Source organism: Macaca mulatta, chromosome 12 (assembly GCF_049350105.2).
Source record: "Macaca mulatta isolate MMU2019108-1 chromosome 12, T2T-MMU8v2.0, whole genome shotgun sequence".
Taxonomy (NCBI): domain Eukaryota; kingdom Metazoa; phylum Chordata; class Mammalia; order Primates; family Cercopithecidae; genus Macaca; species Macaca mulatta.
The window spans coordinates 146,679,375-146,703,902 of record NC_133417.1 but is presented as its reverse complement, the minus strand read 5'-3'; the positions used below and the strand labels follow the sequence as shown (position 1 = coordinate 146,703,902).

Here is a 24,528-nt window from a genome sequence, read left to right as displayed (position 1 = left end):
CTCAATGCAGCCTCAACCTCCCGGGCTCGAGCAATCTGCCCGCCTCAGCCTCCTAAGTAGCTGGGACTGTAGGTAAGCACCTCCATGCCCAGCTAATTTTTGTATTTTTTGTAGAGATAAGGTTTTGCCACATTGCCCAGGCTGGTCTCAAACTCCTGGACTTAAGCAATCCTCCTGCCTTGGCCTCCCAAATGTGCTGGGAGTATGGCATGAGCCACTGCACCTGGAGTATTATTATTTTTAAACCACACCTTAAACCTAAGTTGTCTCAAGATTATCATGATCAGGATTAAGTATTTTATTTATTTTAGGATAATGTATTTTGAGTGATTTTTTCCTTCAGACCTTCTCAAATTTCTTGATGAATAATGTCTAACTTCATGTATTTTAAGGCCACAATGTCTTAATAACATAAAGTCCAATAATTTAAAGCAATATGCTTTTATTTTTAGACAATCTCATATTCACAGAGAAGTTACAAGCACAGTACAAGAGCTTTTCCTCCTTTGAGCCATTTGAGAGTGAGTTGCTAACATGTTACTTGCCATACTTCAGTATGGACTTTCTAGAAGCTAGGACATTTGACATGGTTTGGCTGTGTTCCCACACAAATCTCATCTTGAATTGTAACTCCCACAAGTCCCACAAATTGTGCGAGGAACCCAGTGGGAGGTAACGGAACCATGGGGGCGGATCTTTTCCGTGCTGTTCTCGTAATAGTGAATAAGTCTCGTGAGATCTGATGGTTTTATAAGGAGTAGTTTCCCTGTACAAGCTCTCTCTTGCTGCTGCCACATGTCTCTATCAGCAGTGTGAAAATGGACTAATACAATATTCTTACCTGCAGCCTTGTAAAACTACCCAGATCAGGAACAGGCCATGATCTGAGGCTCCATTCCAGATGTGGACCCTAGTCATATTTTACCAACTGCCCAATTATGTTTTTTACAGCAAAAAGATCTGGTTCAGTCATATGTTGTATTTGTTGCCATGTGTCTACCCAATAAGTCTTTCAGCCAAATGAATAAGAACCAAAGTCACCTTGAAAACTTTTATTAATCAACATGTCCCCTGGTGGAGGACAGCAAACCCACAATAAAATTTATTATTTGAAGAAGGTATGTCTGGGGAAGGACCAAGGAAGCTGCAAATAACCTATATACTTATTAATTCCTAAAATTTTGGACACTTTCTATGTCATATTTCCTGCATTCAAATTTCAGAAACATTAGTTCTGTGCTAGGAAGCTGTGGTCCCACCCCTAGTCCAGGAGCAATGTGGGTATTTGTTTTTCTATTCCCATCGCTGGGGGCTCGGCAAGGTTCCAGAACCTCCTCTTACACTTCTCATGGTTTATTTTTGAAGTAACTGTAATTCTTCACACAGTTCTGAACCATCTCTTGATCTGTGTGAGATACTGAACAAATGTCTTCTTTTTCCTTCATGGTTAACGCTTAACTAATCTGAGAGGGCTGTAACTTTTATCCCAGTGAGGCCCTTTCCAGGGTTTGCTGAGAGTTTGGTTTATATTCTGACTCTTAAAGACTGAATATGCATTGCTGGTAAAATGCACAAAAGCACAAATGACAGACAACCCAAAAGAAGGAATGTGGCTACAGATTTTGGCCTTGGCCTGTTTGCTATGTGGAAACTATTTGCCTCAAGGAATTCCACTTTATAGAAGTTAACCTTTTGCTTATAAAAAATATTGAAATTGAAACACAGCATTCTATGGTCAGGCTCATTAACTAGGCATGTACATCAGCAACTAATTGTAGTTCTGAGCGTGGGTACATCTGTGCCATGGCCAGTGCATGCTCCCTGCTAGCAGGGAGATACTCACACTGCAGAAGATGGGACGTGAGAAGGGCCGCTGTGGTGTCAGCACAGGTCAAACGCTCTTCCAGCAGGTCCCTCTTAAGTTGCAAGGCAAACAAGTATCTAGAAGAGAGTTCAATATAAGACAGAGATCAACTCCAAATGTTCTCTGAATGTAATACGGACATGTCTCCACAGCAAGACAGCAAATGAGCCCTGGGAAGTGGCAGTGACCCAACAGTGAGCAAAATGCAAGGCGGTCACGAAACAGCAAAGTCACAAAAGGCCTTTCATGAAACAAACAGTCACCAAGCAAAGGTCAGATGACAAACCAACTCAGCAGACTGAGTCACACACATGGGAGAGTGCACAGAAAGTGCTGAACACACTGAGGCACTCTGATGCAAACAATAAAAAAAAGAAATTGGCCGGGGGCGGTGGCTTACTCCTGTAATCCCAGCACTTTGGGAGACTGGGGTGGGTGGATCACCTGAGGTCAGGAGTTCGAGACCAGCCTGACCAACACTGTGAAACCCTGTCTCTACGAAAAGTGCAAAAACCAGCCGGGCACGGTGGTTCACGCCTGTAATCCCAGCTACTCGGGAGGCTGAGGCAGGAGAATCGCCTGAACCCGGAGGTAGACGTTGCAGTGAGCTGAGATCACACCACTGCACTCCAGGTTAGGCAACAAGAGCAAAACTCTGTCTGGAAAAAAAAAAGAAATAGCTTTCTCAGGCATACCATCTACCCATATAATTACACATCTGCAGCCATACCTTCAAGGAGGGAAGGTCACAAATTCACATTACTTCTGTTAGTCACACAAAACTGCACTCACAATTTTGGATGAAACAGGAGAAATATCCAATGAAAACACAGCTTAAAGCAAGGTTGTAAAATTTTTTAACAGATTGATAATATCTGGTCTTGGCTAGGATCTGAGAAACAGGCACTTTTGAATATCATTAGTGAGAATGTAATGAGAGAAGGCAATTGAAAATATCTATATGTTCATTTATTCCATCAGCAAATAATTACTGAGCGTGAATTATGTTCTAGGTACTGTTCTGAGAGCTGGACATGCAACGGTAAGCAAGACCAACTCCCCGTCCCCCAGTGGAATTCATGCCCCAGTGCGCACTATTAAAATTTACTACATTCTCTTAAAATTCAGGATGTTGTACATACCCTGTAACAACAATTCCATTTCTACAAACTTTCCTAGAGTAATATTCCCATAGTTCTCAAAGGTATGTGAACAATGTTTCTTTGCAGCATTAGAGAAAAATTGGAAATATGGATGAATATGAGAATGATTAAATTATGTTACAGCCTAATTTAGTATATTTTTATATACAATATGGAAAAATGTCCACAGCATGCTTAGTAAGTGGGGGAAAAAATCAACCTACAGTTCAATATGTATCATTTAATATTGTTTTATAATATTTGTAATTTCTTTAAAGTTCTTACAGCTGTGTGTTTATTGTACATCTATGCTTTCATCTGAAAGATACGTACTTACGCAGAGAATAAGGTGCTGGGTAAGTGGAGAACTTCTACTTTTTACTTATCTTTGTTTACTTATTTTTTTGAGACAGACTCTCACTCTATTGCCCAGGCTGGAGTGTAGTGGCACTACCACAGCTGACTGCAGCCTTGACCTCCTGGGCTCGAGTGATACTCCTGCCTCAGCCTCCAGAGTAGCTGGGACCACAGGTGCACACCACCACGCCTGGCTTATTTTTTGATATTTTGTAGAGATGAGGTCTCCCCATGTTGCCTAGGCTGGTCTTGAACTTGATCTTCCCACCTTGGCCTCCTGAAGTGCTGGGATTACAAGTGTAAGCCATTGCACCTGGCCCTTAGCTTTATTTGGAAAAAAAATTCTTTTACCACAAACATGTATGTTTTTATAACAGAAAAAAGAATCCTCTACATAAATACGGGGGAGAAGGGAGTAACTATAACACTGAGTTACCAGCATGAGTCCCAGAACTTGAGACCTAGGATCCTGAATTAGGGGACACTTTGTTATCCATCATTTTCAGATATCTATCTATCTATCTATCTATCTATCTATCTATCTATCTATCTATCTATCTATCTGTCTATCTATCTATCTAGATATATATATATATTTAAAAGTGATTCCCTCAAGAGAGACTTTTTTGGGTAAATGTCAGGCATTTAATACACTATTAAGATCTATGGTCACGCATAAAAATACTTTTTGCCGTCTTTGGAGTTTAGTTTCCTAAACTTTTAAAAATAAGAGGCTGAACTAATATGGTCTCTCCATTTCCTTGCAGTTGACATGCTATGATTTTGTGCTGTTAAAATGATATGCAGAAACCTTTACAAGAGAGTTCATAAGACATCTGATTCATTTATGAGTACACGTTTAGCCAGAAGGCAAAAAAGTTATTGATACCACTACAACATCATCGTTCTCTTTTATATCTCACCTTGGGTTTTCAGTTGGTTTTTAGATTATTCCTCTATTCTTCATAATATAATTGATAGGCAAACAAATACAAAAAAAAACAAAGAAAAACCTTGCATAACCTTACTGTCCAGATGAAACAACTGTTAACATTTTCTTTTTTTTTGAGACAGAGTTTCACTCTTGTTGCCCAGGCTGGAGTGCAATGCGCGACCTCAGCTCACTGCAACCCTGCAACCTCTGCCTCCTGGGTTCAACAGATTCTCCTGCCTCGGCCTCCCAATTAGCTGGGATTAAAGGTGCCTGCCACCATGTCTAGATGATTTTTTTTTTTTTTTTTGGAGATGGAGTCTCGCTTTGCTGCCCAGGCTAGAGTGCAGTGGTGTGATCTTGGCTCACTGCAAACTTCGCCTTGCAGGTTCACGCCATTCTCCTGCCTTAGCCTCCTGAGTAGCTGGGACTACAGGGGCCCGCCACCACGCTTGGCTAATTTTTTGTATTTTCACTAGAGATGGGGTTTCAAAACCGTGTTAGCCAGGATGGTCTCGATCTCCTGACCCCGTGATCCGCCTGCCTTGGACTCCCAAAGTGCTGGGATTACAGGCATAAGCCACCGCGCCTGGCCAATTTTCTTTGCATTTTTAGTAGAGACAGGGTTTTGCCACGTTGGCCAGGCTGGTATTGAACTCCTGACCTCAAGTGATCTGCCTGCCTTGGTCTCCCAAAGTGCTGGGATTACAGGCGTGAGCCATCACACCCTGCCATCTTTAGATCATTCCTATAAAGAATCGATCTTTAATTCAAAATAGTATCACAAAAGAAGTGACCCAAAATATTTCTGCTCCATAAATTCCTAAGGACTAACACACTGGGTACTTCTACCCATTAAGTACATTTTGTGATAAAGAAGAGTACATATGAGTAAAATCCATCCCTGAGAACCTTCTGAACATGCATAAGTCTATGTTCATTTGGAAAATGTAAGTTCAACATGACCCTGACATCCCATTCCATTTGTCATTTTCAGATTTGTACTGTAAACCTTACATTGAACTCTTATTCACATGTCTGTGCACGGGTCAATTGCTAACATGCTTCCTTTAACCACTCTACATTCATGACCACTTTTCTGTGTATATTAGGCTCACTCATTCTTTCAATGAGCCAGGTGCTGTGGGAGATAACAGGTGAATACAAGATTCCTGCTGACAACAGCTTCAGCTCTGCGAGCTCTTTACCTTGTATATTCTTCTTGTAGCTGACCAGGATCAGGTGGGAAAAATTTCACAGCTAGGCGAAGCACCACATTCTTTGGCCCTATAAAAAAAAAATTTAAACTTCACAAATAAGGTCAATCTTTGCATTTCTTCTCTTTTCATATATTTCTACATAACTGAGGTCATGCTTCCAAGTGGACTGTTACAGCAAATCTTTTCAAATAATATGATATTAAGAAATTTCTGCCCAGGTGTGGTGGTGTGTGCCTGTAATCCCAGCCCTTTGGGAGGCTGAGGTGAAAAGAAGGCTTGAGGCCAGTAGTCTGAGGCTGCAGTGTGCTACAACTGCACCACTGCACTCCAGCCTGCGCAGGAGAGTGAGACTCTGTCTCTGAACAAAAGAAAAAAGAAAAAACAAAGAAGCATTTCCTGTATATGAGTTTGAGTCCCAAGTACCAATCACATATGTACAGAATTTTAAAATCTTTTGCATTAAGCAGGGATTACTCAAGGAAGCCTTAAAAACAAGTAGGAAGATGCACATTAAAATATTTAAATAGGCTGGGTGCAGTGGTTCACATCTGTAATCCCAGCACTTTGGGAGGCTGAGGCTGGCGGATCACTTGAGCCCAGGAGTCTCAGACCAGCCTGGGCAACATGGTGAAATCCCATTTCTACCCGCTCCCCTCTTCCCACCAAAAAAACCCCAAATCAGCCAGATGTGGTGGCGCATGCCTGAAGTCCCAGCTACTTGGGAGGCCAAGGTGGGAGGACTGCTTGAGCTCAGAAGGCAGAGGCTGCAGTGAGCTGAGATCACACCACTGCACTCCAGGCTGGGTGACAGAACGAGACTCCGCCCACCCCTCCACACACAAACATGCTTGCGCGCTCTCTCTTTCTATATATATATACACACACACATACATATATATAGAGACAGAGATACATTTTTTCCCCTAGTTTATTTATTTTTTTGAGACAGAGTCTCACTCTGTCACCCAGGCTGGAGTGTAGGCGCGCAATCTCGGCTCACTGCAAGCTCTGCCTCCCAGGTTCATGCCATTCTCCTGCCTCAGGCTCCCGAGTAGCTGGGACTACAAGTGCCTGCCACCACGTCTGACTAATTTATACTTTTAGTAGAGGCGGAGTTTCACCGTGTTAGCCAGGATGGTCTCGATCTCCTGACCTCGTGATCTGCCCACCTCGGCCTCCCAAAGTGCTGGGATTACAGGTGTGAGCCACCGCGTCCAGCCCCCAGTTTATGTTTTAGGGAAAAAAAAGATAAATGAAAAAGTTTTTTAAAAAAAGTTTATGTGTTTACACTATTTTTTTTTTTTTTTTGAGATGCAGTCTCACTCTGTTGCCTAGGCTGGAGTGCAGCGGCACGATCTCGGCTCACTGCAACCTTCCAGGCTCAAGCGATTCTCCTGCCTCAGCCTCCTGAGTAGCTGAGATTAGAGGCATGTGCCATCACGTCCAGCTAAATTTTGTATTTTTAGTAGAGACAGGGTTTCGCCATGTTGGTCAGGCTGGTCTCGAACCCCTGACCTCTGGTGATCTGCCCGCTTGGGCCTCCCAAATTGCTAGAATTACAGGCATTAGCCACCACAACGGGCCAGTATTAGTAGTAGTAATAAAAAAAATTATTTTTGAAATCTGATTACTGTAAAGGTACATTATCTTAGTTTATCAGTATAAAACAACTTATTTTCTTTCCTCAGAGATCCTTGTTCTGATATAACAAAGTTATTTCCACACCTTTTTCTTCAATTTATAATAGTAATACAAAAAATTATGGGTGACTCAACTATAGACTTCATCTGACACAATTATAGAAGAACTGAGAAGTGTTACTATTTGTTTTAATTTTAAAAATTTAGTAAGTAGACAAATGAAAATAATTATTTTGAGACTGAGGTGGGAAGACAGCTTGAACCCAGGAGGTTGAGGCTGCAGAGAACTGTGTTCGCACCACTACACTCCAGCCTGGGCAACAAATAGCGAGACCCTGTCTCAAAAATAATAATATAATTGTTATTATTATATTCACAGTTACAATTATGTTTATAACTGTAAAATAGTATCAACTATTTTATTAAAAGCTATTTAAAAGGAGAATCTCAATGTCTTTTCACAATCAAGGGAGAAACTGCAGTTATTTTTGCATATTGGCCAAAAATTAAGATGATATCAAACAGCATATGCTCTTATTTCCAAATGTGAAGCAAGTCACCTAGAATCTTCTGAGTTAAATTTACTAAAACTAAACAGCAAAATGACTTCCAAGTTTATCTGCTGTTGGTGATCACTTCCTGCTAACCATACACGGTGGTGACAATGAACATTTGAACATGCCTTTTAAACATTCCAGGACAAAGCATCTTAAACAAACAGATTTTAAAGAGTTAAACCAAGGACTTACTTCGTATTTGCCTAATGATGGGTTTCATAGGTTCAAGCCAAATCTAAAGAAGGGTTAACAGAAGAAATCCAATCTATTAAATAATGTCTCTATTTAACAAATATGCTATAAAAACAAAAATGGTTATAATTAGATAAATTTTTAAGTCAGGAAAATTTTGACTCTACCCCCCTCTTAAAAGTTGAATCCTGATAAAACAAACTGTACAAGAAGCACAGCAATGCCTGCTTTGGGAAACCTGGGAAGACATTAAAATTGCTGTATTATACTGGATACCTCCATTCAGTTGCTGCCATGCACAGAATGGGTCCCAATAATTATTTGCGGGAATTTGTTAACACCAAACAAATATTTGGTACTACTGCATTTATGAACAAACTGATGAGAAGGCTTCTGTAAAAAAGAGGTACGTCATGTCACCAGAACAGGAAACTTGGATAAATCCAGTTGCACTGCCAAGGGTATCTGAAAGGCTGGACAGAACTTAATAATGCTGACATGCTTTTTGAACTAAAGGGTAGATGTATGGTTCTTTAAAACAGTTCTATCTATAAATATTAAAACTCCACACTTTTTAAGGTTGCATCTATTAAGTAAAATGAGGCATAACTGGTTGTTTGCTACAAATCCACTTTCAAAATGATTTTCATACAGGATGTATTAGAAGTTGCTTTTATAACTTTTAAGAGAGTTTCCTTGGCATATGTGCTAACTACAGAACAAATTTAGGGAGGGTGTGAATTCAGGCTTGGATTAAAGGCAAATATATTATCTACAGCTAACAGTAATATATTTTAATAGCAAAAATATTTGATACTGATGATATGACAATTATAAAAGATCTTGTGGGTATCATACAGCAGGCCCGAAGGCTCCATGCCTGGGCACATCATAAGCATCCTACTGCATGCCTAGGGCCTGTTTCCCTAACAAATCAAAGCACTTACCCAGTAGGACTGAGTATTTTGAAACTCCAACCCGAAGTAGTCACATTCTACCAGATTCAAACGCTTCCACACTTCTGTCAGTAATATCTGGCCATCACATTTAGGCTGTGTAGAGACAGGTGGGAAAAATAACAAGGACCGAATGACTAAACAGCAAGGGTTTATGAAAACTGTGCATAAAACTACTTTCCCACACACAAAACTTTATTTGTTGCTTCACTTTGTCTTCCAGTGTATAACTAAGATTTATAAGCTATATAAAAAAAAAGAGTCTGAAGCATTTGTGCACAGAAACTGGCAACAAAATAAAGCAAAAAAATTTCTTCCATTTTACATTTAGTGTGTTTTCAGTCCTATTTCTTTGTAACTTTAGGCTATAGAAACCATTTCTAGTTTTAGTAAATATTTTATCAAATAATTTTGATATTTACACCAGGTGTGGTGGCTCATACCTATAATCCCACTAATTTGAGGCTGAGGTGGGTGGATTGCTTGAGCCCAGGAGTTTGAGACCAACCTGGGCAATACAGTGACACCTCGCCTCTATCCAAATTAAAAAATTAGCCGAGCACAGCGGTGCCCACCTGTATTCCCAGCTACTCAGGTGGCTGAGGTGTGAGGATTGCTTGAACCTGGGAGAAGGAGGCTGCAGTGAGCCATGATCATGCCACTGCACTCCAGCCTGGGTGACAGAGTGAGACCTTTTCAAAAATACATAATTTTAATATTTACTAAAAAGCTAAAGTCTTAAGAGTCTTCGTTTATATAAGATCCCAGTAAATAGTTATTTGATCAATCGGAAATTACAAAGAGTAAAAAAAACATATTATTTGGTAGTATTTCACATCAATGAGAAGAACTGTTCATAAAGGAGGTGGGGCAACTGACTTTCCCATTAAGGAAGAGAATGGGCTGAGCACAGTGGCTCACGCCTGTAATCCCAGCACTTTGCGAGGCTGAGACGGGAGAATTTCTCGAGTACAGGAGTTCAGGATAAGCCTGGGCAATATGGCAAAACACTGTCTCCACCAAAAAAAAAAAAAAAAAAAAAAAAAAGCTGGGTGTAGTGGCGTGCGCCTGTAGTCCCAGCTACTCAGAAGGCTGAGGTGAGAGGATCACTTGAGTCCAGGAGGCAGAGGTTGCAGTGAGCCGAGATTGTGCCACTGCATTCCAGCTTGGGTGACACAGTAAAACTCTGTTTCAAAAAAAACAGAAGAAGAAAAATGGAAATAGAGTTTTATTGTACATCACTCACAAAAATAAATTCCAGTGGACCTCAAGACCAGAATTACACAAGAGAAGACTCTCTATAATCTTGGGAAAGGTAAAGTCTTCCTAAGCATAGCAAAAAGGAAAGATGGACAGACTTGACTCAAATAAAAGTGAAAAACATCTGAACAGAAACACATTTAACGAAGTTACTTAGAATCACACTGGAAAAAGTTATAATGTTTTATTTTGCTCTTATTAGATGAAGATGTACAAATGGTTATTATGCATTTAAAAAGATATTAAATTTCTCTAATAATAAAACAGTAAGACATTTTTCACCCATCAGTTAGAATGATGATGCCAATACTCTGTGAGAAACAGCCACTTTCACAGAGTACCGGGAAGAATGTAAGTTCATGTGACCTGTGGGGGGATCATGTGAAAATACTTTTCAAAATGTAAAGTGTGCGTTTACCTTTGCCCCAGCAATTCTACTTCTACAACTTTTTCCTACAGACATTTTCATACAACTGTACAGACCCAAACATGTTAAGGACAAATTCAGTAAAGAATTGGTAAAATAGGCCGGGCGCAGTGGCTCATGTCTGTAATCCCAGCACTTTGGGAGGCCAAGGTGGGTGGATCACCTGAGGTCAGGAGGTCGAGACCAGCCTGGCCAACATGGCAAAACCTTGTCTCTACTAAAAATAGAAAAATTAGCCGGGTGTGGTGGTGCACACCTATAATCCCAGCTACTCGGGAGGCTAAGGCAGGTGAATAGCTTGGGAGGCGGAGGTTGCAGTGAGCGGTGAGCCAAGACTGCGCCATTGCACTCCAGCCTGTGCGACAAGAGTGAAACTCCGTCTCAAAAAAAAAAAAAAAATTGGTAAAATAAATAATGACATATCCATAATGGGCAACTATGCAACCCTTAAAAAGAACACAGAACTCTCTATGTCTTATTGAAAAAAGTCTACAACACACAGTTTAATTAAGGGAAAAAAAAAAAAAGGGACCGGGCATGGTGGCTCACGCCTGTGAACTCGCAAGCTGAGGGAGGAGGATTGCTTGAGGCCTGGAGTTCAGGATCAGACTGCACGACAAAGAGAGACCTTGTCTCTACAAAAAAATAAAAATTAAAAGGAAAAAGAAAAAAAGGACTCCATTTCTATACAATGTATATAACGATTCCATTTTATTAAAAACACACATGCCCCATGGATACATTTATATGTAATAAAAATAAGTTTGGAAGGCTGTTCACTAAATCTTTAAAAGTAACCATCATTAAAGAACTGAGCAGAGGTGGAGGTGGGGGCAAGGGCATTCTTACTTCTTCACTTCTATAACGCCTCAATTTTTAACCAATAGGCATATATCATCTTTGCAATTAACAAACAATATGTGCAAACTGGGGGAGGCAAATCTCAATGTTCCAAAGGACATTATGGCCCTTGAGGTTTAGTCACCAGATTCTCACTGTGTAAGAAATAAAACCTTGCAAATCCATTGTAACAAAGCAGCATGCAGAACAAAAGTACAAGGAACGCCTCTTTAAAATGGAAAGGTGAGCTACAAAGTGACCTGACATTGTAAATACAATTTCTAAATAACAAAAGGGCAAATCTGTGTTGAACTTGCTCTGATATAATCTTTTAGGGCCTTCTCCAGTAAGAACTTACTCTGATGCCTGTGGGCATCTAGGAGGAGGCATGCCAGTGCTCCACATGTGGTCCATCAAGACAGGGAGAATGCAGCTAGACCAGGGTTTCTGAGACTGCTAACCAGTCAGAAATTAGGAGCTGCGGAGTATGCTGCGCTAATTCACTGTGGGCCCAAACAACTCTATGAAGTTCTCTCAAAGCCATACTGTCTGTCCACACCTCCATCCCCTCTCACCAGGATCACCAGGGCAGTCCTCCTCATGGCTCTTCCTGAGTCAGGACTTGGGGTGGGGAGGCTACATACACCCAAGTCCCTCACCCTGATACAGCCTCACACTACCTGGCTTCACCTGAGTGCAGGGGTAATGACATGCTCAGGCTATTCCCTTAGAGAATAATTCCCTCTCACTTCCCTTCTATCAGTCTCTAGTGAATGCTTTGAGAATCTGATAAAAAGTCAGCTCATTTGTGGGCTCTCTAAATTCAGTAAATTCTACCTAATTACCACACCAGCTGGTAGAACACATTCAACTCTAGAACTGCCCTTTGGCATTGCTGCTGACCGTGACCCGTTTATTTGTTTAGGTGTGTTCCTCCTACCAGTGGCAAGTTTAAAGGGCGGGGACTGCATCTTCTCCATCCTAGTAGCTCCAGCTCTGGCTCACAGGAGAGGCACTACACATGTCCATTTTCCCGGACTGTCCACCACTGCTCCTGATTCTGATGGCTCTTGTGGGAGGTTGAGTGTGCATGTCAGGTGGCACAGAGAATATGAAATTCTCTTAGCTCTCCCCTCTTCTTCAACTACCTGGCTGCCCCCTGTGAGTCACTGGGAAGGTCAGGGTTCACAGTCTTACCTGAGCCCCTCCACTTCCTAGGGTAGTGCAGCCAGGGTTTGCTCCAGGAGTTCTGCCCCACCACACCGATGAAGGCAACATACACTAAACATGCAGGTGCAAGCACATTCACAAGGCACCTGTTAACCAGCAATGTCCAACACTCAGGACAGGGTTTGTAAATATGGGCACAAAAATTCACAGTTATATGTGTATTTGTATATATACACACACAAACATATGTGCATGTGTTTAACCTTCAGTGCAGGGACAACGATCTTTTCATGAATGGTGCCAGGGGAACGGCATATCCATACAGGTGAAAATAAGCACTGACTCCAACCTCACACCATGCACAAAATTAATTCAATATGAATCACGGAAAGGCACAACAATAAAGCTTGGGTAGGCAAATATTTCTCAAACAGGACACAAACAGCACTAGCTCCCCCACCACCAAAAGATTGACATTGACTAGCTGAGTATTACAACCTTCTGTACATCAAAAGACACTGTTAAGATAGGAAAAAGGCAAGCCACAAAATAGAAGATAGTTGCAATACAAAAACCCAACAAAGGGGCTGGGCGTGGTGGCTCACACCTGTAATCCCAGCACTTTGGGAGGCCGAGGCAGACGGATCATGTGAGGTCAGAACTTTGAGACCAGCTTGACTAAAAATACAAAACTTTCACTACTCTCTACTAAAAATACAAAAATTAGCTGGGTGTGGCGGCGTGTGCCTGTAGTTCCAGCTACTTGGGAGGCTGAGACAGGAGAACTGCTTGAACCTGGGAGGCAGAGGTTGCAGTGAGCTAGGATTGTGTCACTGCATTCCAGTCTGCATGACAGAGCGAGACTCCGTCTCAAAACAAACAAAAAACAAACCCAATAAAGGTCTTGTAGCCAACATATATAAAGATCTACAAATCATAAGGAAAACCGGACAACCCAATTAATGACAAATACGCTGAAAGACTTTAAATAGGCACTTCACAAAAGAGGATATTCAAATGGCCAATGAACAATGAGAAAAGTTGGACAATATTACATCAAGGAAATGCACACTAAAACCACAATAAGATACCACTAGACCCTCACTAGAATAGCTGAGAATATAAAAATGGATAATCCTAATGTTGGCAAGAAAGTGGAACATCTGGAGTCTCAAACACTGTAAATTTGTATGATCTCTTTGAAAAACTGACAGTATCTACTAAAGGTACACGGAAGTATACCCTATAACCTAGCAATTCCAGTCCTGGGTATAAACCCAACAGAAATACCAGTTTACAGAGACCTAAAGACAAATTCAAGAATGTATGGCTGGGTGCAGTGGCTCACGCCTGTAATCCTAGTACTTTGGGAAGCTGAGGCAGGCAGATCACCTGAGGTCAGGAGTTCAAGACCAGCCTGGTCAACATGGTGAAACCCCATCTCTATTAAAAATACAAAAATTAGCCAGGCATGGTGGCACACGCCTGTAATCCAAGCTACTTGTGAGACTGAGACAAGAGAATTGGTTGAACCTGGGAGGCGGAGGTTGCAGTGAGCCAAGATTGCGCCACTGCACTCCAGCCTGGGAGACAAAGCAAGACTGTCTCAAAAAAAAAAAAAAAAAAAAAAAAGAAAGAAAGAGAGAAAAAAAAGGAATGTTCACAGAAGCTTTATTCATAGGACCTCAAAACTGGAAACTACCAAAAATGTCAATTAAACAGCAGAATGGATAAACAGTTATTTGTTTTTACAATGGAATACTACCCAGCAACGAACAAGCAAACCACAGCTATACCAACAACACTGATAATTTCCACATAGTACATATTCTGTTCATGCACATGATAAATACATACATACTTATATGAAATTCAAGATCTGGCAAAACTAATTTATAATGCTAAAGATCAAAACAGTGGCTACTTTTGGGGGTCATAATTGAGACAGACACAGGGAGCCTGTTCTACTCCATTCTCTGGGTGGGGATACATAAGTGTATACATATTAAAAAATATCAAGCTGCACACATAAGATACATGCACTTTCTTATGTAAGTTATATCTCAATAAGAATGTAATTAAAATGAAAAAAGGGCCAGCTGCAGTGGCTCACGCCTGTAATCCCAGCACTCTGGGAGGCTGAGGCAGGCGGATCATGAGGTCAGATTGAGACCATCCTGGCTAACACAGTGAAACCCCTTCTCTACTAAAAACACAAACAATTAGCCAGGTGCGGTGGCGGGCGCTTGTAGTCCCAGCTACTCGGGAGGCTGAAGCAGGAGAATGGTGTGAACCGAGGAGGGGGAGCTTGCAGTGAGCCGAGATTGCTCCACTGCACTCTAGCCTGGGCGACAGAGTGTGACTCTGTCTCCAAAAAAATGTAATTAAAAGGAAAAACTCTGGAGTTCATGAAAATCGATCTTTTACATTTTATAATAATCCTTTCTACAAAAGTCTCTGAGCTGTAAACTTCGCCTCTGCTTGATATACCAAGAACTCACAACTGAATGAAGCAGCTGATTCTACCGTTGGACAGTTCTGCTTGAAAATAATTCCTAGCCTTTTCGTCTAAATGTCTCTCCAACCTCTACCTCCCTAAATCCTCACCTAATCAATCTTTTCTGGATGCCGTTCAGCTTACTAAGGTCCCTTTGAAAATGGTCCCAGAACAGAACACATATCACAGAAATTGCCCACAGAACAGAACATGCATCACAGAAATTGCCACAGAACAGAACACGCATCACAGAAATCGCCCACAGAACAGAACACGCATCACAGAAATCGCCCACAGAACAGAACACGCATCACAGAAATCGCCCACAGAACAGAACACGCATCACAGAAATCGCCCACAGAACAGAACACGCATCACAGAAATCGCCCACAGAACAGAACACGCATCACAGAAATCGCCCACAGAACAGAACACGCATCACAGAAATCGCCCACAGAACAGAACGCGCATCACAGAAATCACCCGAAACAAGACAAGCTTGGTGCAGTGCCCACACTATGAAGTCTGATCACTTCCCACAGATCACTGCGTGCAGATCAGTTATTCAGAGAACAAGACTGTACACTTCATGAGAACAAATTTTCTAAGAAGACTATACCAAAACATACATCAATCTAGTTTAATTTTTTAATATATCATTTTTAAAGTACTAAACATAAAAAGAGATAATTTTGTGGGCCATATGTTTCAGGAGGGAAGAAACCATATTATGAACTTGGTTCAATAATTAGATCACCACACTCTTGGAGACTTTCAACAGAAAGAATTATCCCTGAGGACAGAATCCCAGGTAGTTCCTGATACTTCAACTCAAATTACTGGAAAACAAACAAACAAACAAAAACCAACTGTCAGGAGAGCCCCTTTTTTCCCCCACATAGTAGGCACTCAGATGTCTATTAATGAATAAACAAATCCCTTAATAACTGGAAGAAACATTTGTTATGACCATAAATACTGAAGTCCAACCTGACATAAGCGATTAAAAGGTGGGCAATTCAACATGACCAGAAGTAGCAGGCAGTGTGTGAGGTGCAATGCAGGCCACAAAGAAAGGCTCTGCAAACCAGCCAGGTGACCATAGGGTTCCCAGCCATTCTTAAGCTGCCCTGCAATGGCATAAATGCATAGTTTTCAAGGATGTCAAGAAATTTGGGAAGACGTTGACCTGTTATTTTTTAAACCTAAAGAAGACCAAAATAGAAGAAACAGGTTTAATGTGAACAGTTTAGACTTTACAGCTAAATGTAAGAATTGATGGTCAAGATGATAAATATAAAATAAGGTACAGAGATATATTTTCAGCTCTTTGAACTTTTTAGTGTATTGTATAATCATCTCTAAAACAGTACCAACAGCCATCTGAGCCAAGGGTCAGGAATCCTCTGCTCTAAGTAGGACAGGAGCAGGTATTCTCCAGGCCCTTTGTGGCTCCTGAGTTGATCAACAGGAACGGGTTTCCTCACAGTCCTAAGGGCAGAGGCTTTGGAGTGGGAATCCTCGTTTCTACTTGGTGAGTATACTTCCTCAGTTGAAGAACAAACACAACTCTTACCCTGAATGGGTTTTGTGGGAATGTAATAAGGTAGCACAGGAAAGCTGCTCAGCACCATGCCTGGCACACGACATCTCCAAGTCCAATACTGCTGCTCGCCGTCTGCCCACACAGAACAGAGTGAGCATCACCAGAAAACATCATACACAGCGAGGGCTCATGCCCCTCCTGAGTAGGGAGTAGGGTTCCTTCAGGACAGGTCCTCAAGGGTGCAAAGCAGCTTCTAAATAAGGTCTACAAAAGTAAGACCTCAGATGAGAGGAAGAGCCCTTTGATTCCATGATGGGTGCATGTTACTCAACACAGCATCCAATAATTTTTTTCCTGCCAATATGTAAAACATATTTTAAAAATCACAGTATTTTCCATAATGTACTTTAAAGAAACCAAACTTTCAGAATATTTTTCAAGAATTCTTGTGAAAGTAATTTTTCACAGAGTCACTCTGCATAATTTGTATAGATGCCTTATGACCTGGACAGTAGCTCATAAAGTGTCACAATCAGTTCTATTTTCAGTGTCACCTGTATTAGTAATATGTCCTTTTTGTTGAGATAGTCTTGCTCTGTCACCCAGGCTGGAGTGCAGTGGCGTGATCTCGGCTCACTGCAAGCTCCGCCTCCCGGATTCATGCCATTCTCCTGCCTCAGCCTCACGAGTAGCTGGGACTACAGGTGCCCGACACCACGCCCGGCTAATTTTTTGTATTTTTAGTACAGATGGGGTTTCACCGTGTTAGCCAGAGTGGTCTCAATCTCCTGACCTTGTGATCCCCTGCCTCAGCCTCCCAAAGTGCTGGGATTACAGGCGTGAGCCACCGCACCAAGCCCACATGTCCATTTTTATCCTTTCAAATCTTCTCGACTTAAAACATACCTTCTGGTCCTAAAAATACAGAAATTCACTATCAGGTGGACTACAATAATCACCGCATGTTCCCAAAGTACCAAATGATCAGATGAAACAAGACTCTCCCTGCACTAGGTTGGAAGGGCCTCACAGAAACTTAGAGCACTGGCATCATCCAGATGCTCAAAATGGAAGAAAATCCCATCGCCATCACACCGTGTTTCCTGCTGAACTCAACAGCGACTCAAATCAGAACTGTGTTTCAAATACTAGGCTGGAGGAGAAACAGTATTAAGAACACAGTATAAAAAATACAAGTTAAAAAGCAAAACTTGGCCGGGCGCGGTGGCTCACGCCTGTAATCCCAGCACTTTGGGAGGCCGAGGCGGGCGGATCACAAGGTCAGGAGATCGAGACCATCCTGGCTAACTCGGTGAAACCCCGTCTCTACTAAAAATACAAAAAACTAACCGAGCGTGGTGGCTGGCGCCTGTAGTCCCAGCTACTCGGGAGGCTGAGGCAGGAGAATGGCGGGAACCCGGGAGGCGGAGCTTGCAGTGAGCCGAGGAGATCGCGCCACTTGCACTCCAGCCTGGGCGAGAGCGAGACTCTGTCTCAAAAAAACAAAAACAAAAACAAAACAAAAACAAAAGAAAACTTTTTGTTCAATGTTTCCAGTTTTCTAGTTGGTCACGGTGTTAAAGTCCTTTTCCAGGCTTAGGTATAAAGAATATTGTTAAAAATTTACATTTACAAAACTATTGGCCGGGCGCGGTGGCTCAAGCCTGTAATCCCAGCACTTTGGGAGGCCGAGACGGGCGGATCACAAGGTCAGGAGATCGAGACCATCCTGGCTAACACGGTGAAACCCCGTCTCTACTAAAATATACAAAAAAAAACTAGCCGGGCGAGGTGGCGGACGCCTGTAGTCCCAGCTACTCGAGAGGCTGAGGCAGGAGAATGGCGTGAACCCGGGAGGCGGAGCTTGCAGTGAGCTGAGATCCGGCCACTGCACTCCAGTCTGGGCGACACAGGGAGACTCTGTCTCAACAACAACAACAGAAAAAAAAAAAAAAAAAAAAAAACTATTAAAGATTTTGTCTAGATGAAAATGGGTGACAAAGGCCTGGCTAACAAAGTACTTCTTTATTCTTTGTCTTAAGCTCTGTGGGAAAATTCTTCTTGAAACAGCTTGATTTTGTCCTTTAACTTGTTTCAAATACTCATTTACAGTTCATTTGCCAAATTACAACTCCTCTATCTATCTAGATGGCCACTCCTGTTACATAATTCATATCTGCACTGGAAGTTTCATTACTTAAGATTTTTTTTGTCTAATAATTAGATCAATCCCAAATTTCCTTTTATAATATTATACTGTACAATGAAAATCATCTTGAGAGCTCAGAAGGAAACTGTAGCTACATTCTTTGAAAGGTCACCAACATTTTTGATAGGCATTTCACTCTCATTTTGGCACATTTTCAAATCTTGGGTTCTCACATATTCTTAAAATACTGTACACCAAACTTCTACTCCAAACTGCACTAAGAACCATAAGAAGGCTGGGCGTGGTGGCTCACGTCTTTCATCCCAGCGCTTTGGGAGGCCAAGGTGGGTGGATTACCTGAGGTCAGGAGTTTGAGACCAGCCTTACCAACAAGGTGAAACCCTGTCTCTACTAAAAATACAAAAATTAGCCGGGTGTGGTGGCAGGTGCCTGTAGTCCCAGCTACGAACCATAAGGAGTAGTACCAAATCTGACAGCATAAAGATGTTAACTGTTACTTCTGTTTCTTTTTTGAGATGGAGTCTCGCTCTATTGCCCAGCGCAGTGGTACCATCTCAGCTCACTGCAACCTCTGCCTCCTGGGTTCAAGTGATTCTCCTGCCTCAGCCTCCTGAGTAGTTGGGATTACAGGCGCACACCACCAGGCCCAGATAATAGTTTTTGGATTTTTAGTAGAGATAGGGCTTCACTGTGTTGGTTGGGCTGGCCTCGAACTCCTAACCTCAGGTAATCCATCCACCTCAGCCTCCCAGAGTGCTGCGATTACAAGTATGAGCCACCACGCCCAGATTACTTCTGCTTCTAAGGGAAGGGTTCTGTATCATAGAGGGACAAATGAATCCCCAGGCACTTCATCTTTCTAGACTAAAGAGACCAACTGGCAGATATATCATCTCTACCATAAGATGTGGGCAAAAAATGAGCTTATTTATCATTGGATTCATTAATATCCTAGCTCTTCTACAATCGCTTCTCTTAAACTACTCAAGGAAACAGTGCAACATGAAATCCCCCAACTTGAACCTGTTAATACTGGTGACTCAGTTACTTATTTATTGCCTTTCCATTCCAAACCCTCCCTTCTTTACCCTGCTTTGTGACACCGGAGCGGGACCCTATAGACATTCCTTCTACGCCAGCTGGCTTTGACAGCAGAGGGCTCTGGGGAGACACGACAAGAAGGGCCTTCTCTCCCCATTTCCAGGGCTTTTGGCTTTCCTGCTAGCTGTGTGCAGGAGAGCCAGCGGCTCACACCATCTTGTGAGTATCACTGGCACTCCAGTCCCACTGGTGGACAGCGTCCTCCCTGCCAGCCGGTTCCTATGACACCTTAATGAACTTCACCATCCAATGGGTCTGCACCTCAGCCTTGTGGGAGAAGGCCTCTTTCAAGTTTGCTGCTTCTTTGGATATTCCCTCCCTCAGCACTGGGGTGGCAGCTGCTCACCACATCTCCTGGTCCTATATTCTTTAGTATCTCCCTCCTGTCTTAGCAGTTAATCCTCTGTTGCTGGTTAATCATTATTTCTACTAAATTTCCCTGTTCAAATTACTGGTACAGTTTCTGTCTCCTGACTGGACCTTGAACGATTCAATGGTATTCTCTGGAAAATGACTATACAGCTTTAACATCTTGAGCTTGGGAAAAGGGTTCTTCCCCAAGAGTGGGGAGGAAAAAAAGCCAAATCCACAGTGGTCCTCCTAACTACTGCAATGTAGTGGGGTAGCAGAAGCTCTGCATGACCAGATGAGGTTGAAAGCTGGAAGAATCATCATTAAATGGAGGTTCACTTGGCATCTATTCTGCTAGCTGCCTACCTGAATTCCCAAATTCATCAGGAGAAGAAAATTGTGCCTTCTAGTGCTCTCAGAAGTGGGGGAAGGTGGGCCTGAGAATATAGAACCTGCAATGAGCTTCCTCACAGAGAAACCAGTGGAAATGTGAAGGGGATTGCCATCTGAGCACAAAAGGGGGTGATGTAGAACACTCGCCCACTAGTGTTTTATGTCTATTAAAGTCTTCCATGTGAGCAAGGGCACATCAAGAAGGACACACCCCAAGGTGAAGGAGACCCCATTTCACTACACAACCCCATTTTCCCAACACATTTGCAGACAGTGTACGCTGAACACCAGCAGCCAAAGAAGCAACCTGCTACTAACTGGCTTGTTTTAGGAGTTGGGCACACAACATATAATTATTTTCTTCTTTATTGTGTTTCACTTAGCATCTGGGAAAAAGCAAAGCAGAAGAGTAGCTTAGTTCAGCAGTAGGATCTCTCACAGCAGGCTCTAAGCAATTCCTTTCTTTCTTCTTCATCAACCAAAATGGTTCCAGTAGCTTGCCTGTCCTTACTTGTGTGTACTTGTGAAAACTCACAAAAAGGAAACGTGTCTGTCAGCGTCCCCACCCACTCACTATGGTCAGGACGCAGCTCACTCCCACGGCCCTGTGGCCAGGTGGCTGTCATTTTCAGAAGGGAAGCCTGCCTGGGAAATCAAATAGCAGCCTTTAGAAAAGGCCAACAAGACCATTATTGATCAATCTGAACCTCATTTGCAAAAATACACAGACACTAAGAATGGTTAGACATTTAAACCAAACTTGAACTACAGAGACCTGCCTGCAAAGCAGAGAAATTAGCCACCAAAGCATGAGTAAACATTGTGTACCAAAGAAAACATAATCTCAAAAAATAAGATCCTATGTACAACTACTGCCTTTGTATAAAAATTAATAAAAATGAGAAAAAATTAAAAATAAAGAAAAAAATAATATCCTCACAAAGGTCAGTGTTAGAGGTAAAGGTATTCATAAAATGAGAGGAGACTAGAAAAAGAATCCAACTAAATAATGAAAAGGGGATATTATAAAGATGACTCCAGAAACCAAACCTCAACAGGAGGACAAAACAGATGGACAAGACTTGAACTGGAATCAGTGGTGTGGAAAAATAAACAGATGCATTTTTCTAGAAATAAAAATGTTGAAAGAAAATCCAAATTTAGGAATCACTAATGTGTCTATGAGGAACCTAGGAGAGGGGGCTGTAGCAGAATCTGGGTGTGATAATCCAGAAGATACCTGGTGACTCCTGTCCTGAAGACGGCAGTGTCAGCTGTCATTTCCTTAGTCATTTGCTGAACTCATTCAAAACCAAAAAGGTAAATAAGAAACTCTACTTTCAGCAAAACTAGGAACTCTCAAATCCTGCATCACAAAACTGCAGGGAGGAGCACCACTAGCAATAGGGACAGAGCAAGGGGTGTGGGCATCTGGTGGCGGGGGGGCACAAGCACGATGCCACGGAGCCAACTTCAGCAGAAGCCCCAAGAACACTTATCAAAGGTGAAGGGCACACTGAGCTGCAAAACTTAAGTCCCCTGCTTGTAAGAGCAAGGATGGGAGAAGACTTGGGTCGCAGGGTCCAACTGTGGGCCGAGTTTGGCTGGAAGAGCAGAGGTGACAGACTAAAGAAGAAATCTTAAGCAAGTCACATCCAAACCCACACACCAACCTCGAGTCATGGCATGAACTTTACATTTCAACTAGTCTATGACCAGCCAATCCCCAAGAGAACCTCCTTAAAATAGCCTACCAGTGAATAACTTGTCTGCTTCAAAGATGGGTGATCAAAATAGAATAAGCACTACAAATATTCAAAGGTATTCAAGATAAAAGAGGACAGAAATAGATGATACAACTGCCTCTATAATACAACAGCACAAAACTACAATATCAGAGCTCTAGAAAGAGAAGGAAAGACAACAGCTATTCAAAGAAAGTGGATCACCTGGGTGAGAATTCTTGAGCTCCTGTGTAGCCCTGAGTAAGATTTTAAATTGGATTGTCTTACAGAGTTGTAAGATGTCTTGGTTGATTCAGCCTGCTATAATAAATACCCCATAGACTGGGTAGTTTCAACAACAAACATTTATTTCTCACAGTTCTGAAGACTGGAAGTCTGCGGTCAAACTGACAGTAGATAAAGTTTCTGGTGATGTATAAGGCTTGGTTAACAGACGGCCATTTTCTTGTATTCACAAGTGGAGTAGAGCAGAGAGAGAGGAAGAAAATTCCCTCATGTCTCTTCTTCTTTTTTTCTTTTTAAGTCCAAAGAATTTTTGTTTGTTTGATTGTTTTTTTGAGACGAAGTCTTGCTCTGTCATCCAGGCTGGAGTGCAGTGGCACACTTGGCTCACTGTAACCTCTGCCTCCCAGGTTCAAGCAATTCTCCTGCCTCAGCCTCCCAAGTAGCTGGAATTACCCACCAAAATGCCCAGCTGATTTTTGTATTTTTAGTAGAGATGAGGCTTTACCATGTTGGCCAGGCTGGTTTCTAACTCTTGCCCTCAAGTGATCCGCCCACCTTGGCCTCCCAAAGTGCTGGGATGACAGGCATGAGCCACCTCACCCTGCCTCATGTCAATTCTTGTAAGAGCACTAATCCACACTTGTGAGGGTTCCACCCTCATGACATAATCACCCCAAAGGTCCTATCTCCAAATACCATCATACTGGGGGTAAGGCTTCAATATAAAACTTTTGGGAGAACACAAACACCTAGTCCATAGCATTAGAGTTATTTTTTTGAGACAGGATCTCACTTGTTACCCAGGCTGGAGTGCAGTGGCATGATCACGGCTTACTGCAGCCTCAATCTCCTGGGCTCAAGCAATCCTCCCAAGTAACTAGGACTCTAGGAATGTGCCACCACACTTGGCTAATTTCTGTTTTTTTTTTGTAGTGATGGGCTCTTGCTATGTTGCCCAGGCTGTAAGAGTTATTTTAAAAAATATATTCTAGATGTAAGTTCCTTATCTTTTGCAAATGTAACTTTTGCAAATATTTTCTCTCATTATTTTTACTTTCCTGATAGCATCATTTGTAGCACAAATGTTTTTTATTTTAATGAAGACCAATTTATTTGCTTTTTTTTTTAAACTTATTTATTCACTTATATATCCATTTATTTTTAAAAGATCATTCAGCACCTACAGAGTGACAAACTTTGTGCCGAGAACTCAGTCCATATAACAATCTTATTGTGATCTCTAGCATATAATAGCTCAATTTCTATACTGTAGGGTTTACCTGCCCCATACCAGATTTATCCATAAAATGATTAATAAATTACTGGCTCTTAGAGGGACATTGTAGAGAGACAGAATTTGAAGTCTCTCTTTTCTCTGCTTTTGTCCTTCATTTTACTACTCTTTTAAAAGCATTTATGCCATCATGTGGATCACTTTGCACACCCACAGACTTGTTCCACTATGCAAAATCCTTGTTCTTTTCAGTCTTCTTTTTTTTTTTAAATTTATTTATTATTATTATACTTTAAGTTGTAGGGTACATGTGCATAACGTGCAGGTTTGTTACATATGTATACTTGTGCCATGGTGGTGTGCTGCACCCATCAACTCGTCATTTACATCAGGTATAACTCCCAACGCAATCCCTCCCCCCTCCCCCCTCCCCATGATAGGCCCCAGTGTGTGATGTTCCCCTTCCTGAGTCCAAGTGATCTCATTGTTCAGTTCCCACCTATGAGTGAGAACATGCAGTGTTTGGTTTTCTGTTCTTGTGATAGTTTGCTAAGAATGATGGTTTCCAGCTGCATCCATGTCCCTACAAAGGACACAAACTCATCCTTTTTTATGGCTGCATAGTATTCCATGGTGTATATGTGCCACATTTTCTTAATCCAATCTGTCACTGATGGACATTTGGGTTGATTCCAAGTCTTTGCTATTGT

The 24,528-nt window shown here is 41.9% G+C and overlaps 1 protein-coding gene across 10 annotated transcripts in view; it reads right to left on the bottom strand.

Annotated features, from left to right (window-relative positions):
- The window catches only part of FARP2 (FERM, ARH/RhoGEF and pleckstrin domain protein 2), a 148,544-nt gene that overhangs the window by 84,577 nt on the left and 39,439 nt on the right, over positions 1 to 24,528 (bottom strand). For all 10 annotated transcript variants that reach the window (XR_013402291.1, XR_013402294.1, XR_013402292.1 and 7 more), the window contains 4 exons: positions 8,851 to 8,955; positions 7,904 to 7,946; positions 5,503 to 5,581; positions 1,844 to 1,941 (listed from right to left, as the gene is read on the bottom strand). Coding sequence is in view for 7 of the 10 variants with exons in the window: in XM_077958136.1 (XP_077814262.1) it covers positions 1,844 to 1,941; positions 5,503 to 5,581; positions 7,904 to 7,946; positions 8,851 to 8,955 (325 nt within the window). In the remaining 3 variants the exon portion in view is untranslated. The remainder of the gene's footprint in view (positions 1 to 1,843; positions 1,942 to 5,502; positions 5,582 to 7,903; positions 7,947 to 8,850; positions 8,956 to 24,528) is intronic.